This window comes from Trichogramma pretiosum, unplaced genomic scaffold (assembly GCF_000599845.2).
Source record: "Trichogramma pretiosum strain Unisexual culture from Peru unplaced genomic scaffold, Tpre_2.0 scaffold8, whole genome shotgun sequence".
NCBI classification, from domain to species: Eukaryota; Metazoa; Arthropoda; class Insecta; order Hymenoptera; family Trichogrammatidae; genus Trichogramma; species Trichogramma pretiosum.
In genome coordinates this window covers 2120024-2138678 of record NW_019641699.1, presented here as the reverse complement: position 1 = coordinate 2138678, position 18655 = coordinate 2120024, and the positions used below count along the sequence as shown (strand labels likewise).

Here is an 18655-nt window from a genome sequence, read left to right as displayed (position 1 = left end):
TCTTTTTTAATCATACTTCTTTAATTTAACTAGGTAATAATCCTTATTCTCTTGAATAATAAAAAAGATTGCGGTAAGATTAAGTATTTAGTCATCTAACATGACGCATGTTAAAAAGGTTTAAAACATGCCACAATAATTAAAAAAAAGAATAGACCATTATACATATTTATATATAATAATCAATTATAATAGTGAAATTCATTGCTTGAGTATGTGTATAAACTATTATTTAATTAATATAATTCAAAGTTATTTATGTCATCCAACTGGTCAGCCTCATATGCTTCTTTTTTGTAGAGCAGTCATTCTTTATTTTTCATAGAATATTTTTGTCACTTTTCTGTCATCATGAACGTCGGTTGCAGATTGATCCATTGCGTTTAGTCTTGCGAGTCATCCTTATTGTAATTGGCTATTTGTTCTTATGCTGTTGTGTCTGCAGCTCTCACAGTGACACAATTTGTTTGATTACACAATTGTTATGACAACAGAATTGACGAAGAAAATTTCATTTTTTCAGTGTCTGGAGCGATGAGATGAGTCAGCTCTCTCCCGATCCCGTTCTCGTTCTCGTTCGCGCTCTGGTTCTCTTTCACGTTCAGCACCACGCCGACTAGTTCCATCACGTTCTCGCTCACGATCTCGTTCTCTGTAGCGCTCGTCGTAATACCTATGACAACAAGTATCGAAACAATATTTTACAGACAATTTTACCTTTTACAGGTTTTTGATGTATTTCTTTATGTAGATTAAAGATTTGAATCACATCTTTTAGTCGTTGAATAAAAAATTTTCTTTAAATTTATTGGATATAATCGTACCGCAGTAACATATGTATTTTTATTAAGTATAACAATAGTTTTGTAAAAATACATATGTAACTTTGATATTGTTTTAATATTGAATAAATTGTCTCATGTAATTTTTTTGTTCTCAATTATAGGTATAAACATTTTTTTATCAAAAAAAAACTTTTTAAGTTCAACAATATTAATTGTCGTTGATTGTTATTAGAATTGTGATTATAAAATATTAATAAATTTACTACATTTCTGACCTGAACATAAATATAATGTGTACATTGAATAAAAATTACATTTAACGTTATTCTCAAAATATTCAACTAATTTAATTGTAAAAAAAATTACTCAGATTTGAAATTTTTGAATAGTTTTTTATGCGTATGCTGAAGCAATAAAACATCCATAGTTAATTTGAGAATAACTCATAGAAATTCTACAATAAGTTCATTTTTACAAAATTCTTGTTACAAATTCATTTATCACACTAAAAGACTCGAAATATCATTTTATCTACAAGATAATTCATGTGAAAAAATTAAACTATTTTAATAAGACTACTTATTGTATCCTGAAAAGGTTTTTGTACCGGGCATGGAAAATACGCAACAATATAAGGTTTTCAACTTTGAAGCCAAAATATAAATTTTATACTATAATTACAAGTATAATGTAATACAATGAAAATTCGATAAGGCATTTCATTTTGGCCTTTCACATTTTTCAAAAATTCTGCTTTTGAGCTGATTTTTTCATCATGTTAGATATATTTTATATATAATTTCACTTTTTTAATAAATATATGTTACATGCATTTATATATAATAAATGAAAATAAATTCATGTTTACCTAGATGGTTTGGAAGATGAAACGGGTGCCGCCTCGGGCACTTCTTCCTTAACTCTTGGCCTGGTGGATGAACGTGTTGTACTAATGAAAAATTCATATTTTTATGTTAACATTACATACAATAGACCAGGCTAAGATGCTTCTGGTAATTAAAGCTTAAAATTTATGAATTACACAAATCTAACTATACTAACCGCTAAAACGCGGCATTTTTCCTTATTTAATGTTTGTATTAAAAGTAACTTATGTAATAACGTCCTTTCAAGCAAAAATTTGCTGTGATATTTATAAAAATTTATTCAGTTTTTCATCGACGGATACTTAATCCGATTGATACAGTTAAAGGGTTTACTTGTCGTTAAATTGACATTCAATATTCTTAATTCTATATACTCATCGTCAATTTAATTAATTTTGTGGAATGTTTCAACCCTTTCAGGCTCATAATTAATGTTTAGAAAAATATTAAAGCTTTCCAATAATCAAAGATAAACCTTGTAGTAAAAGTATTTATATCAATATTTAGCTGAAAAGGTCAATACTTAATTCTGAAGATTCTTTTTATAGTCAAGCAACTAGATGAGCATTGCAATTTAGATTAATTTTTATTGTAAAACGATACGGAAACGTAATCAATTTATGGAAGTTATAAATATTTGTATATACATAAGATCTTTACATTATGTAGAATATCACAGATTTTCATTGTCAAATCATCAGCCTATTGAAGAAGTGAATCATGAACAAAATTAATTGCAGCAAACAAAACTATGTAACGCTCAAAAAAATCTCTTAAGATTATTGATTACTTATTCTACGGAGATCGATGAAAATGTGTACAAATTGAAATCGAAACTGTAATAACGACAATGTTATAAAAACATTGTCAATTAGAAAAAAATTTCGATTTAAAAATTGAAAATTTTTTTAAAATTTGTCAATAATATAGTTTAAGACGCCTTTAAAATTCAGAACATGTTTCTTGTTTTCAACGCACAACTCATTACTTTTCACGACAGCGAAAAAGTATGGTTGCAGTTAATAAGAACACATAATACTTGGTTGACAAAAAAAGCGTCAACAAGTTTTGTTTGAAATAACATAGACATAATTTAAAATAACATCATAAGTATGTTAGTGCTTACCGATGCTTTTACACAAACTGCGATTACATCGCAAAAACAGCCTGTCTCGCTCAATAATTACATATTGATTTCATTCATCTTAATCGCACGCATTCTTCTACACGTCTTAAGTACTAAGCACTCATTGTTACCAAGAGATGGACACATTCATTAATAAAAATCAAGTCTATCCCTTGTTTTATGATCAATATCGTAGATCAATTGACAAATAACAAACGAGCGTGAGATTATGTATAAGTATAGGTTCAAGACATAAGCATTCTATAGAATGCTGATGTAATGTGGCTTTCTTACCTCTCCTCTCGGCTACGTTCTCTGTACTCCCTGTCGCGTTCACGATCGCGTTCTCTGCTACGCGAGCGCTCCCTTGGGTATGACTCATTGTAATAGCGCTCCCTTTCACGGTCCCTGTCCCTGTCGCGTTCACGATCACGATCACGATCTCTTTCTCTGCTGCGCTCTCTGTACTCGCGTTCCCGGCTTCGAGAACGATCCCGTCGACGTCTATGGCTTCGATCTCTGTCTCGGGATCTCGAACGTTCTAAAACAACAATTTAATTTTATAAGTATGAATTCCTGCTTGAATTTTTAATTTAGTTTTCCAATTACCTCTACGAGCAGATCCGTAACTCTTTGTTTCGACACCTCTTAAAGTGTCTTGAAGAGAACTGATGAGTATTTTACATCGGTCATCAGCTGCTACTTTGGATTGTTTTATCAATGATATAGCAGTCACTAGGGTCTCGATGGCACTGGCATATTCACCAGCAGCAGCATCTGATACCGCTCGAGCTATAGCCGACGATGATACCGTTCTGTTACGTCCCATGATTTCTTCGATTTCTTGCTCAGATAAAGGTGGAGGTCCATCTGCACGATGGTCTGGACCCGGTGCTCCGTACGGAGGCTAAAATGTATTACAATTATTGTTAATTTTATCATTATTTACATAAAATATTAATATGAATGCTATATTATTATTATTAGTATTATTATCATTATTATTATTATTACTTATATAAACTGATCAAAGCTACTGTTGATAAGGTTTTAAAAAATTCTACTGAAAATTCTATGAATGTTCAGAAACTACGACGAAAAAGGTATTCACAAGGGTTTTAAGAAAAATGTTTAGTAGCAATTTTGAAAATTATTTTTGCGAATTCTAATCAAATATGACTGACTCTGAACACTATTTTGTTATATTAAATGAATTTACTTGTGTTGCTAGTGATCCATAGGCATGTGGAGGTGCATGTGGCGGTGGGGGCCCATGAGCTGGACCATGAGGTTGCGCATGTGGTGGTCCATGAGGTGGCCCATGGGGTGGACCATGAGGAGGACCATGAATTGGTCCAGGTGGTCCTGGTGGTGGGCCTCCAGGATGTTGACCAGGATGCGGTGGACCTTGTGGAAAGAATGCAGGATTGACATGAGGCGCTGGTCCACCAGGAGGTCCTTGAGGTGGTCCCTGAGGAGGACCTCCGTGACCTGGTGGGGGTCCGCCTGGGCCTGACAGATGATAAATAGTACTCTGATTTATTTTTTGCCTTACTTTTACTTAGTATTTTTAATTAAATATAATATACATAAACCAATAAGAAAATTTTATAACAAGTATTGCTGTTTACAAGTAAAATTTCAAATTATATGTATTTTACATGTATTTTTTTTCAATCATTAAAAAAATTTTAATTTACAAAGAGCAAAGTATTAGTTATTTTCTTCTATGTTTATAAATTATATTCAATTAAGCTCAAGGTTTAGTGGAAATAAAACCTTCTACTTCAAAATTAAATTATGAAATAGAGCTATTAATTATTTTGTTTGTTTATTACAGTACACTGTAACAAATTCTACATTCACAATGTGTCCAATTCGATCAGCCATCAGAATGAGTATATTGAGGTAAAAAATTCTGAAATACTGCTCTTAAAAGTTAAAAATAATACAAAAATAACTCACCTGGAGGCCTGTTCCAATCCCCTGGACGAGGTGGAGCAGCACGTGGATCAGCACCAGGTGGGCCACCAGGATGACCAGGTGGAGCTCGTGGCATTCCCTGTCCTGGTGGTGGGGGTCCACCATGAGGCCCATACTATGAAATCATTCATTATGTTAATATATAAATAATTATCCAAAAAGTCAACAATTTGCGAAGAAAATACTGATTATCTACCATTCCAGGTGGTCTTCCTTGTCCAGGTGGTGGTGGTCCTTGCTGAGGTGGCGGAGGGCCTCCAGGGCCAGGCTGACCTCTAGGAGGTCCCGGAGGACCATTTGGTCTTGGACCATTCCATGGTCCCTGTTGTCCATAACCAGGTGGTGGTGGACCTTGATTAGGATGATGCATGGGATGCTGTCCTCCAGGGCCAGGTCCCATTGGTGATCCATGCATTCGTGGAGGTCCTTGTTGAGGTGGTCCACCTGGTCCTGGTCCCATGCCCGGAGGTCCTCCAGACATTCTTGGTCCAGGTCGCATCTGTCCTTGAGGAGGACCCATCATCATCCGTGGTCCATGATTTTGTTGTCCATGTTGTGGATGCTGTCCATGTGGATGTTGACCATGTGGTGGTGGTGCATTATGATGGGCATTGTGTGGTCTTTGACCGCCTTGACCTTGTTGTGGAGATGGTGTAGGTCTTGACTTGCATTGAGATTCAAATTGATTTAAAGCCTGTTTACTAGGGTATGTAACAACAGGATTTTGCCCATGTAGTTCTTTTTTAGGCAATCTCTCCATAACATGCCTTATACTTTGTTCAGATCCCAAAGAAATGACGCAAAATCCTTTGGATCTACCATTGGCTCGATTTTCAAAAAATTTAACCTCTAGAAAATCAGGGACCCCTACATTGCTAATAGCATCAGCAATATCTTGATCACTCGTCCACTGTAGGATGTTAAAATTCAATCGATTAAACGTTGTTAAAAAAAACATAAAGAGTTGATCATTAGGATAAATATTCTTACCCAAGTCAGATTTCCAACATACAATTGATGTCTCCTACCAACTTGATTAGGCTGTATGTTATTACCAAGTTGATGGTATGGAGCACTACCATTGGTTTCCTCGTTGACAGTTTCTCTACTTTCCCTATCTCCTCGTTCGCTACTTTCTGAAGCTCCTCTTTCATTGTTTCCTTGAGATGAAGCTATGACATCATCATAGAGATCAACTCCATCACCAGCAAATTCTCCCTGTACCTATTAATGTTAATATCAATTTTTTGGCATTTGTACTTTTTTTTCACCCAACGAAGTGAGAAAATAAACATAGAAAAAAGTTGGTATCAGTATACTATAGCACAGAGATAAAGAAAAAGTCAAGGCACATTAATGGGAAACTCATTATCCTGTGCAGATCATTCATGATATTGAATAAGAGATTAGAACATGCACTGAAAACACTCTACATAGCTGAAATTTTTACGGTGTAACCTTCATTTGTTTATACTGGTTGCTTGCCGAACCGACAATGAGTTATCGGCGAGAGCAAGACTCACAACAAACATACAAGCACAAAGCATCGAAGGCTGAAAAACATAGCTGGATGGATTAAACCTTATATGAATTACTCACCTGAGCGAAATCTTGCTCGAGATCGTCGGCGTAAAGATCAATGTCGCCGTCCGCCATTTTCACATATACACGGCGAGACCGACGCTAATACGAGCTCGGCGTACAGTGAGAGTTGCGAGTGTTGCGACTAGCTAGAGAGTCGCGTTACACTTAGCCGCGGCGAGCGGCCCCCTTCAACAATAAAGGTCTGCAACGCTAACTGCACTCGCGGACGCAATATTATAGCCGGCTCAATGTGGGTGCGCTGCCGTTAAGTATTTAATACGGAAGCGCGAATCTCTCTGTACCTTACACTCAAGTCGCGTATATAATTCCGAAATATATACACAAATTTAATGGTTGTGGCGCGCTAGAAGAAACAAGCTGCAGCGTCGATATTATAGGACGCGCCCGTGAGCGCCTTTTTCTTGAACGAAAAACCACCGCAACATAGCGTCAAAGCTGAACAACGAGCCTGAGCCGCGAGCAAGTTAAGCCACTGTGGTGAACACGCAGTACGCACACACATGCACAATCACATACATGCACACGCCAATTCCTTGCTTTGCTGGGGCCTCATGCGCATGAGCCAAACTGCCACTGCTAGACTCTGTCTGGACTCTGGAATCTATATAGAGCGCTGCTAATAAATTAGTGCTCGCTGGCCAAATAGCCGTTGTGTGACAGGCTGCTGTAGTATGCGTGGCTGCCTGCATTGCTCCGCGCTCGTCACATGCAGCTCTAGTACAATGCCAACTTGCATGATGCATCGCGCTACTTGATCGCCTGCAACTTACAAGACTTGTAATGTAAGCAAATCCAAGAGGCGGACTTGAACAGCGTTAAATCGATAACAATTAGAATTTAATTAATATAATAAATTAAATAAACGAGCTTCGAATACGACTTGCAAAAATTCTTGTCTGGCAAATGCCTCACCAAGTGATCAAGCGTACATGAATTGAACATTTTCAATTCTACCTATTGAATGATGTATTTTTTTTAATATAGCTACAGTAAATAAGTAAGCTATAAAAAAGTACAGAATTTTATCAAGTCCAAAAAATAGTTATTTAATCCTTTATTCTTTTCTACAAATTGGATTGTAAAAAATAATTTACCCGCGTCCCTAATTAATTTTGGAATGCTTTGAGCAAGGATCTCGATATTGCCAGAATGTATCCCCATGTCAGTTTGTTAATCTTTTTTTTTTGGACAAAGTGAGAAATTATTCAAATACGTTTGTAAACAGCCAATCATTGTTAACTGATTGTTTTTTAAATTGATTTCATTCATTTAGTTAGATTTGAATATTTTTTTTTTTCATGCACAAAATGCATCACGGTGTTTATTGATCGTCTACTGTTACGACGTTAAAAAGAGGTAACTTTACTGATTTGGTTTCCCATATTTTATGGTATCCGTAACACGATGTTTGTTATGCCTTCAGCGAATCAGCAAAGTGATCTAAAAACGCTTTCTAATGAGATGAGTCATGAGATTCACAAGCACGAGAGAGATAATTGCCAGTGAATAAGATTCGAAGATGCAAATTACAAACGAATGCAAAGCTAAAGCCTTAGCAACAGCCAACATGTAACGTCCCAGCAGAAGAAAGCCAGTGGAATCTCGGCACTATCGAACGTCAGCCAATCACAACGCGTGAAAGTCTCGAGTCCAAGTCCGGAGTGACTCCTCCTGAGTCCGCGTGGCTGCGCACTGCCATGTGTAATGGGCAGACTTCTGTCTGACAACATAACGCTGATCAGAACACGTGCCCGGTGCCGCAGGGTTCTTCGCATCGCTGCAATTTCAAATTTTAAAACAGAACAGAACAGAACACGCCATGTCTGCCGTGCAAATATTAGTAAAATTCAAATCCGACAATGGTGAACCTATACCAGGTGGCTTAATCGATCTGCCAGTAAAAGCCACAGTCAACGACTTGCAAGCGATCGTCAATGCTCTCTTGCAACAATCAGAAGAGCCGGTACCGTTTGCTTTTTACGTTGACAACAATCAGATTTTTAATGATTTACAAGAGTGTGTTAAAAATCGCGAAAGTGATGAAAGAATTCTCGAAATCGTTTGTCAACCCGAAGCCCTTTTTAAAGTTAGAGCGGTGACAAGATGTACTGGTAGTTTAGAAGGTATGTATGGCTTTTAACAGTTTCAGTAATATATAATTCTTTGCTTGATAAAAAAAAATTCCTTTAAATTTTAGGGCACAGAGAAGCTGTGGTTTCTGTGAGTTTTTCACCAAATGGTGAAACTCTGGCCAGTGGTTCAGGAGACACAACTGTTAGACTGTGGGATGTCTATACACAGACTCCTAAACATACGTGCCAGGGACACAAGCATTGGGTTTTATGCTTATCTTGGTCACCTTGTGGAACAAAAGTAGCATCAGCTTGTAAAAATGGCAGAATTATGTTGTGGGATGCTGATACGGGAAAGCAAATGGGCAAAGACATGGTTGGTCACAAAATGTGGGTAACATCTTTGGCATGGGAACCGTATCATCAGAATGATCAATGTCGAAAGCTTGTCAGTGCTTCCAAAGATGGTGATTTAAGAATATGGGACACAGTAATGAGTAAAACATTGTTGATATTATCAAGTCATACACAAAGTGTTACATGTGTTCGATGGGGAGGTAGAGGATTAATATATTCATCATCTCAAGACAGGACGATAAAAGTGTGGCGAGCAGAAGATGTAAGTATAATATTTCATGATAAACTATGTTGATAGTATCACATTCTTGTATACTTTTTTCAATAGTACAATGATTTATTTTAGGGAGTTCTGTGCAGAACTTTACAAAAACATGCACATTGGGTTAATAGTCTGGCTTTAAACGTTGATTATGTCTTGAGAGTAGGATCATTTAGAATAAAAAAAAATAAAAATGAAGATGACAATTTCAACCCAAAGTCATATGCAAAGGAACAGTATGAAAAAGTTGGAGAAGAGAAACTAGTTTCTGCATCTGATGATTACACTTTGATAATGTGGAAACCAGAACACTCCAAGGAACCAATTGGTAATTAATTTCCTTTTTTTTTTTTCAGTAAATAATTTACTCCCAGACTAAAGAACTCTCAAATTTTTTTTTTAGCACAACTTGTTGGACATCAGCAACTAGTCAATGATGTTAAATTTTCTCCCAATGGTAAAATTATTGCTTCAGCATCATTTGACAAATCAATCAAAGTTTGGTGTGGTGAGACTGGTAAATACATTGCTTCATTACGAGGTCATGTTCAACGAGTCTATTCCATTGCCTGGAGTGCTGATTCTCGGCTTTTAGTTAGTGGAAGTGCAGATTCTACATTGAAAGGTAAATTTATTTGTAAATTCTATTTTTGAACTCAAAGTTATTATTCAACATACTTTTTTCAGTTTGGGACATGAGAAAAAACAAATTGTGTAGTGATTTACCAGGACATGGAGATGAGGTTTATGCAGTTGATTGGGCTCCTGATGGTATTAGAGTTGCATCAGGTGGAAAAGACAAGATTGTACGTTTATGGCAAAACTAATAAATGACAACAATTTTATTGTTGAATTTGAAAGAAATGTGAATAAAAATAGTTGAAAATGAAGTTTTTTTATGTATTCATTAATGCTTTCATATGTGATCCCAATCAGAAGAAAATAACATCTTGATAAATAGTATTTTTTTCATTTCAAATATTCAAGACCTGTTAACAGTTTTTATTACATCAATACTTTTATTTCCAAAAAGTAACTACAATAAAAGTAACTATATTTTATAAACAAAAGTTACTAAATAATCCTTGATTAAATATTAATCGTCGTGTCTTATGAGTACTAATATATGCAATTTCATTCTTGAAGTGAACACCAGTCATAAGCGTTTTGGAACATCCTTTGCCACGGAGAATTCTTATATTCCCAATTGGCAGGCACCCATGGTAGTTGCCAAGCTAGAGTACACCTTTCAGGATGAGGCATCATAGCTAAATGACGCCCATCCGTAGAACATATAGCCGCAATGCCCTCTGAAAATTATGCGTATTAGTAAGTACGTATGTAATAAAAATTGATTAGCAAAAAAGGTAGCTTTGATACATACCGATACTGCCATTGGGATTCATAGGATATTTTTCAGTTGGTTTTCCATCATCATCAGTGTACTTGATTGCCAAGCAATTTTGTTCTTTCAATTTTTCTAAGATGTCATTATTTCGGAAGGTAAATTTACCTTCCCCGTGGGCTACCCATACACCAAAAACGCTGCCTTCCATACCTTGCAACATGATTGCTGGCGTATTTTCTATTTTGACAGTAGTCCATCGGCATTCGAAACGTCCAGAATTATTATGATCAAGGACGACATTGGGTTCTCCTGTAATATAAAGTTAAAAGTATTCAAACACTTTTCTTATTAAAATTCGCGCATAGCGTGTTAAAAAATACTATACGTAAAATTTACACGAAACAGAATTCATACACGAGCTTTTTGATGGTGAAAAACTCGACTTGTGAAGGTTTTTTTTTCGTTTCGGGCACTAGTTGCATAACGTAGATATTTAATTATTTTAAAAATAGATACCAACCATCTTCAGAACCGCCGATCCATCCCAATAGACTCATAAGTTGACATCCATTACAAACTCCCAAACTAAAAGTATCCGGTCGAGCTATAAAATCTCGCAGTTGATTCTGTAAAGATGGGTGGAAACGAAGACTAGCCGCCCAACCCTTTGCAGAGCCAAGAACATCTATAAGTAAACATTAGTTGTATGTCTCAATATTTAAAAACTAGTCTTTGAACAAAAATAGTCAAAAAATTAATTTTACCAGCATAACTGAAACCACCCGGGAAAATTATGCCTTTAAATTTGTCCAGTGTCACTTGATTATTTAATAAATCTTGCATCGTAACATCCCACACTTCAAATCCAGCTGAAATCAAAGAAGCTGCCATTTCTCTATCACCATTAATACCCTCTTCTCGTATGACGGCCACTGGTATGAGTGGCTTTTCGGCGTCGCGCGGCAAGGGAATGTCAGGATTGAAAGTAAGTTTATAAGCTGGACTCTTTCGATCTTTTAAACTCGTATACTCTTGCGTAGCGCAAACCGAGTCAGTTTGACGGAGTTCCAGCTGATAGCTCGTTTCTTCCCAGATATTCATCAATTTAAATATGGTCGAGTTTAAAACTGGTATTCCATTTACAGATACATTAATCTTGTAAAAAAATCAATAATTAATAAAACAAATAAATATAATACTCGAACAAGTAAATTAAGATAAAAAATTAGCTTACATGCGAGTCTATTCCATGACCAACAGACTTTCCGATTACGTGAACTTCAGGGCATTTGTATCTCTCGAAGAGTTCAACAACGTCTTTAACATCATTTTCACGTACTTCTAAAAGCCAGCCTACTTCTTCGGCGAAAAGAATTTCAATTGCCGAACCTGTTTTATGCATGATGTTGATCCTAAAGCCAGACAAACCAGCAAAAGCCATTTCCAGTAGACAAGTAATGAGACCACCATCGCTGATATCGTGTCCAGACAGAATTTTCCCCTCTTCAAAAAAATGTTGGAAAATGAAAAGAAATAGGCTAGACTAGAACTACTCGATTTATCAAGAAAACGAACCTTTGATCAATTGTTGCGTTGCTTTGAATGCTCGTTTTATGTCTGATGGGCTTTCAACATCAGCAACATCATCGCCCAATTGATTATGAACTTGAGCAAAAGCAGTGCCTCCCAAGCGACTCTTTCCCCCCGATAGATCGACATAAATTAAAAAGCCTTCTTTTTCAGGAAGCGATGGGGCTTTCATGTCAGGCGTAACTCCCAAACGAATGTCAGGGCACGGAGCATAGCAAGAAACGACCAGAGTTCCAGGTGCTTTAACAACTGATTTATCGACGCGAGCCGCCATACTCAAGGAATCTTTGCCACCATCGATCGCAATACCAAATTCTTTCATAACGTCGCACATAGCTTTGCAAGCGTCGTAAAGCGCAGCACCTTCTCCAGGCAGTTTGGCCGCCCACATCCAGTTACCGCTACATTTAATGTCCTGCAAAAAGTTTAACAATTATGTCGTGTTTCAATGATTCGTCGTTAATCTAAGTAATGTTCCTTACTTCCAAACCGGATATATAGGCAAATACCAAATTGGACAAAGCTTCAGCAACCGTCATTCTCGCACCAGCTGCCGCATTTACTAATCCTTTTATTGGCTGCTCGCCAATAGAACTAGCAATACCTTTCTATAAAAGTATGTTCTTTAATGTTTAAATTGACTTTTACTTTTTTTTAATGTCCAAGTTATAACTTACCGTGGAAAAGTGCGATAATCCTACAGCGGCAAAATCAGCTAGTGGTGTGTGTAAAGGACCAACGCATTGCTGCTGCGCCACAAGGCCAGTCACACAACGATCGACTTTGTTAGTTAAATATCTCTTGCTGGCTACCGAAGGTAATCTTAATACTTTATCTAAAGCCTCTTCGATGCTTGGGGTTTGTTTCAAGTTAAGTGGATTCAATTTCACCATAGATCTGTCTAATTGGAATGTTTTCTTCGGCATTTTGCCGAGTACCAACTCCAATTCCAAGTCCACTGGATGACGCTGTTTCGATACGTAATCTTTTCTCATGTATTTTGAAGCATCGCAGTCGTCCTCCTCGGAAAGAATTATTTTACCGTTGCCGGTGACAGTACCAACAAAATTGATCGGGCACCGTTCACGTTGGGCTATTTTCTTCAATAAAGACGTATCGTCTTGTTTGCACATTATGGCATCATTTTCTTGATACTCTGCGCCCCATAATTCGAGTGTACTAATACTGGGGTCTCCTAATTCGAATCTTTTGGAGAATATAACGGCACCAGCTGGTTCTACTAGCTCTTTAAGCACGTTACCTGTACATAATTCAAACCATATTTCATCATTTGGTAGGTCAAGAGTTACTATCTCAATTAAATTTTTAAATGATAGAAAGAGAGAAAAAAAATAGAATTTTAAAAAAAATGCTGAATGGTTGTAAAAACGATTGATCAGCTTTTTATGCAAATTGATCTAAATATGCATCATCACACCTGGGTAAAGTAACTTATTACTGAAAAAAGTCGATGTACACTCAACTGATGGAGCTACATATTAATTTAATAAAATAGAAAATAATGTGAGTTAATTAATGTACCATTTCCTCCAGCTCCTTGATCATGAATACTGAGGATTGGATTTTTATCACCCATTTCCATACACGCGCGCACAAGACGATTCAATTTTTGTTCCATTTCAGCGTCACCTCTTTGTACTGCTCCGAAATCTAAATCAGATTCGTTATCACCTTGAACCTTTGTTAAAAGAGAAAATATTCTTAAATTTATGAATGACCCAATAGAATGATAGAAAAGTTATCCAACTACCTCAACTGAACTAGCAGCTCCACCCCCGACGCCGATTCGATAAACTGGTCCACCAATTTTTACAACTTGCATTCCTAAAATTATTATATTATGAATTATCAAGTCAAATAAGTTTTAAAAAAAATATGTCATTACCTGGTTGAGCAGCTATCTTTTTAGTCATATTAGCTTCCATAGAACCAATTCCACCACTGAACATAATTGGTTTGATCCACTCTCTACGTTCTCCTGATGGATCAATCATTCCAAATGTTCTTGCAAACCCTGATACAACAGGTTCCCCGAATTTGTTACCATAGTCTGAAGCTCCATTACTTGCTTCTATTAATATATCCAATGGTAGAGCCAAGTTTGATGGGTATTCTTGTTTTTCTTCCCATGGTAAATTATAGCCTATAGTAAGAGATCATTCTTTAGTAAAAAATATTTCAAAATATTTTAAAAATTATTTTCAAACCTGGAATGTTTAAATTTCCAACTGAGTAGCCAGCTGTCCCAGCAATATAATAACCACCTCTTCCAACACCTTGAATATCTCTTAAACGACCACCAGTACCTGTAGTTGCTCCACTGTAATTTTTATTATTTTTAAAAATTATTTTTAATAAATTTTATTATAATGAAAATAGCAAATTATTAAAACTACCTGAATGGAGCTACTCCAGTAGGAAAGTTATGAGTTTCAGCAGTAAATATAAGATGCTGCTTTGAACTATTTACTTTGAAAGAACTAGCTTCATCAGTTCGATTAGGCCTCAAGGTTTTAACTTCAAAACCTTTTATGGCACTGCTGTTGTCACTAAATTTAATGACATTGTTGGGATTTGATTTAGTTTGAGTATCAATGATCATATCAAGAAGTGATTCTTTTTGTTCTTCGCCATCAATAATCATTTTTCCTTTGAAAAACCAATGTCTACTGTGTTCACTGTTCGACTGAGCTAAGTCAAAACATTCCACACTTGTAGGATTTCGCTTGATTTTATTTTTAAATAAATTTGAATAATAATCCAAGTCCCAGTTATCAAAAGCAAGACCTAATTTTTTATTGACTTCTTCTAGTGCCTTTCTTCCTTCACCAACCACGTCAACTTCAAACCATTCTTCTGGTCTGAAGCCATGATCAAAAGTTTCTATTGGTTTAATATATCTACATTCTGTCATACGATCATGTAAAGCATCAACAATCTGAAGCAAAATAGAAATGATCATCATTTATAAGTAGTAAAATAAAAAATAGTTTTTTGAAAAGTAATCAATATAATGATAATATTACATTTCTTTCTGTATCTTTATCCACATGAGTTTTTGTATGTATTAAATATCTAGTTGATATTTCTATTCTGGTGACTTTTTCTAGTTGCACAGCTTTACAAATTGAAACAGCATTACTTGATAAAGCGGTGGAAAAATTCAATCTAAAATTTTTAACAATAGAAAAATTATTATGAACAGAAATTGTTAATAAAATTGATAGGTGAAAAAAGTATACCTTGGACCAATTTCAATTACCAGCTGACCATTTTTAAAATCACTTTCATCTTTCAACTCCTGTGGTTCAAAAGGTGAAGTCAATATCCACTTGATAATATCAATATTATCTTTACTCAAAGGACTTTTGGACTCAATATAATAACATAATTCAGCTTCAATGTTAGTTACAGAATCACTAATTTTTTTTATTTTTTCCAATTTACTCTTCAAGAGATTGGCTTTTAGCCCTGGATTTTTGTAAAACTTCAAAATGACCATTTTGGCTCAACAGGTGTGTGTCGCAGCTGAAAGAATAGTACGAACGTTCAAACGATAATATGAAATGATCTTATAAAGTACGAAAGAGAGAGAGAAAGAGAGAGCGAGGGACCCCCGCGGATTAGGATGAAGAGGTCAACGATGCTGTTATCATCAAAAAAACGCGAACGAGTTTTCTTATCTTATTATTCAAGAAGCGCTTTAAACACGAACGCACTCTTGTAAATCGTGGTATATATTTATACAAATTGCAAGGAATTATAGCAAGCCGATTTCGCAATTATTTTCAAGCAAATAATGTATGTACGGAAAGAACACATCAATACCGTGAAAACTGGTTTGCTTCGTAACTCCGTCACGCAGGAATGCTCGCGTACAGCAATATAAAATTACTATTTTCTATAAGTTCTGATACTCCTATGCTATATAATTTTAAAACTCAATGCGACATAATCTAGCACAAGCTCGTTTATAATAATTACAAAGTGAAAAATATCAATCGGACCGATTTTGATAGCAGAATAAAAAAGTAAGTGATTCCGTCGATGCACCGGCACGGGTCATTTCGGACCCACGTGTTATTGTACAAGTGTTATCGTGATTATTCTCCTTCCACGATAATCAAGAAGTTTTATTTCATAATACTTAATCTACCACAACTCACCACACAGTGTGTACAAAAGAAAGTTTTATGTAACAATTAACAATGAAAAATGTAACAAAATTGACGAAGGTTAGGTTCTTGAATTGATAATTCGGTCTTACGAGTAGGCGAGTAAATTTTTTCCGAAATATTTCTGATAGTAGAAAGCGAGCTAATATTACGCGTAAGTTTACGTATACAGCATTGAAAGCGCGTGAGATGAACTATGTAAGCAGAGCTGCAGAGATCAATCAGGCTCTGGAGGGGGTACATATATTATGGTCATCGAATGGCGCATGGGACAAATGTGCCCAAGCATAATATGTGTAAACACCAAATAACATTGATAAGAACTTGCTAAAAAGAAATAAACGCGTATACGATTCACTCAAAGATTATATTTTGCTTTTACGTAGAAAATTCAAATGACGTTTTACAATCTTGTTTGCTTATAAACTGATACAATAATAATTTCATTACTTCTCGATGCATTTAAGAAATTCGACAAAAACTCTGTCAAAACGTTTGTTCGATAACTTTTTAAACACTATTCATTTGTTTTAGTTTTACACTTACATCAAGAAATCAAAATAATTATTTTTATTAGGTAAATCAGTAATTTAAGCTTATCCAAACGAAATGAATTCAGCTAAATAAGATTCGCTGATTTTATCACAGGATAAAATAGCTAGTTTTCTGACATTAAGGAAAATGTGTACCCTTTTCGTATTCGTTTATCATTATTTACTTTGCATTTGATAAAAAAAATGATCTTTCGATTTAGTGTGTACAAACCAAAAAGTCCTAACGTTTTTAAAATGCGTTTTTTCAAAAAAGTCGAAATGTATAATTTTCGGCACTAATCCGCCAGTTAATGTACAGTAATCATCTTGAATTTCGTCTAAGGGTTTATATATGACTATCCTCCGCTATTATTCATTAAATTTACAAGCTTTCTGAGCTCGAAAAGTGAAAAAAGGAAAAAATGTCCAAAGTAGAGTAAAACTGTTAGTAATCGGACACCAGCTACTTTTCGGACACTACACGTCAAAATATATTTTGAATAAAATGCTTTTAGTCAATCGATTTAGAAAAAAAACAAATTAGTATTCTTTGTAAGTTATCATAAAAATTCATTTTTGAATGTTGATATTGATTAAAACGTTAAACTAAAGGTTTAGTTCTAGATATCGGGCATTTCAATAATTCCTTTTTTTTAATATTCGATCTCTAAAAGTTTATAAATTTCTAAAATCATAGTTGAAGATTGACAAATGTAACGTCTAATAGTAAATTCAAGATCGATATTTCGGTACGAAGCATCAACTGAGGAATAATATCCGATAAGGGTCCGAAAACTAGATTTTTTGTACATACTTAATAGAAATAGATTTTACTTTTTTCTATCAAATGGTATATTTTTAATCTACCCAGAATTATAATTGTTAACGCAGCTAATACTCTAACTAATTTAGCTGCTGCTGTCGACATTTTTGCGAACCTAGTTGACACGCGCTTTACCTGGATTTTTAGCTCAAACCCCCATGGTTGGATTTATAGCTGAATCTGTTGATGCTCTTGCCGGAGTCACAGCTGCTTGTGCTGCTCCCAATGTTGAAATCGCCACTCGCAGGTACTGTTGTTGCTTCGATTAGTACTGATGATCCAGTTGGAAATAATATGACAAACCGATGTTTACCAAACTTTGCTTGAAATTAGCACTTCTAAAGCGTGTTAAGAATAGTAGGGTATCTATACACGACCTGACACAGTACGGTTACCTCCACGCGAGGCCTCTGCGAGGCTCAATGTCAAACCCCTATGCTCGCAATGATCAGACCTCCGCACTATGTCAGCTTTTTATTTTTTCTTCAACCCTTCTCGGAGAGTGTGTGGAGGGTGGATCGGTAAGTTCGATTGTGACAGGTCTGCACTGTACCATGGGAAGCTCTGCACTGTGTCAGGTCCTGTATAGATACCCTACTCAGGATTTACGTAATCAACGGCTTTATTCTCTGCACTAATAGATAAAACTCCACGCGTTTTTAATTTAAATCCGCAATAAAGAGTCCGTGTAATGCTTGGGACATCGGCGTTGATTCTAGGAGTTATTACATCACTCCTAATAATAATGTACTCTATAATAATACCAATATTTTCAAGTGTTGCGAAGTCTTATGGGGAATTTATAATAAAAATGCATGTGGGTTGCGGTAAGAATTATTTCATTCTGGTAGCAAATCCGAGCAAGTTCTTGGCAATATGGTCAAATTTTCTATCAGTGTACTTGTTCGAGGGCTTCTTTTAATATATAGCCGTGATAGCCACAGCTACAATTTTAATCGATGTACGGTATCTAAATCCGCGTGAGTGCATCGTTCACACTCTTTTTTATTGAATTGAAATCTTCTGCTCATTTTGCCGACTCTATAGTTTATATTTAATCAACTGATTTTATTTAGTCTCATTTCCCT

The 18655-nt window shown here is 35.6% G+C and overlaps 3 protein-coding genes across 6 annotated transcripts; 1 reads left to right on the top strand and 2 right to left on the bottom strand.

Annotated features, from left to right (window-relative positions):
* Positions 1-2: 2 nt before the first annotated feature.
* On the bottom strand, positions 3-6926 carry LOC106653260 (cleavage and polyadenylation specificity factor subunit CG7185). 2 transcript variants are annotated; one of them, XM_014372647.2, is made up of 9 exons: positions 6381-6926; positions 5772-5999; positions 4978-5691; positions 4764-4896; positions 4018-4310; positions 3408-3705; positions 3093-3339; positions 1654-1734; positions 3-673 (listed from the first exon to the last, which is right to left on the bottom strand). In XM_014372647.2, the coding sequence occupies exons 1-9, from the start codon at positions 6435-6437 to the stop codon at positions 520-522; spliced, it is 2205 nt and encodes a 734-aa protein (XP_014228133.1). In that variant the 5' UTR covers positions 6438-6926; the 3' UTR covers positions 3-519. The 2 variants fall into 2 exon arrangements, with proteins under 2 accessions (XP_014228133.1, XP_014228132.1); XM_014372646.2 differs by having other exon boundaries at positions 5772-6005; positions 6381-6925.
* A 1152-nt stretch (positions 6927-8078) lies between these two features.
* Positions 8079-9967, top strand: LOC106653095 (notchless protein homolog 1). The gene is made up of 5 exons (XM_014372347.2): positions 8079-8509; positions 8584-9077; positions 9162-9405; positions 9481-9702; positions 9765-9967. Exons 1-5 carry the CDS (start codon positions 8206-8208, stop codon positions 9902-9904), a joined length of 1404 nt encoding a protein of 467 aa, XP_014227833.1. The 5' UTR covers positions 8079-8205; the 3' UTR covers positions 9905-9967.
* Positions 9968-10076: 109 nt separating this feature from the next.
* Positions 10077-16393, bottom strand: LOC106653033 (phosphoribosylformylglycinamidine synthase). 3 transcript variants are annotated; one of them, XM_014372254.2, is made up of 16 exons: positions 16203-16393; positions 15279-15564; positions 15063-15204; positions 14433-14974; positions 14244-14356; positions 13922-14179; positions 13787-13860; positions 13558-13714; positions 12693-13276; positions 12498-12623; positions 12001-12430; positions 11660-11928; positions 11190-11580; positions 10946-11110; positions 10462-10734; positions 10077-10387 (listed from the first exon to the last, which is right to left on the bottom strand). In XM_014372254.2, the coding sequence occupies exons 2-16, from the start codon at positions 15536-15538 to the stop codon at positions 10212-10214; spliced, it is 3960 nt and encodes a 1319-aa protein (XP_014227740.1). In that variant the 5' UTR covers positions 15539-15564; positions 16203-16393; the 3' UTR covers positions 10077-10211. The 3 variants fall into 3 exon arrangements, with proteins under 3 accessions (XP_014227740.1, XP_014227742.1, XP_014227741.1); XM_014372256.2 differs by having other exon boundaries at positions 16304-16352; XM_014372255.2 differs by lacking the exon at positions 16203-16393 and adding an exon at positions 15865-16119.
* Positions 16394-18655: the final 2262 nt, after the last annotated feature.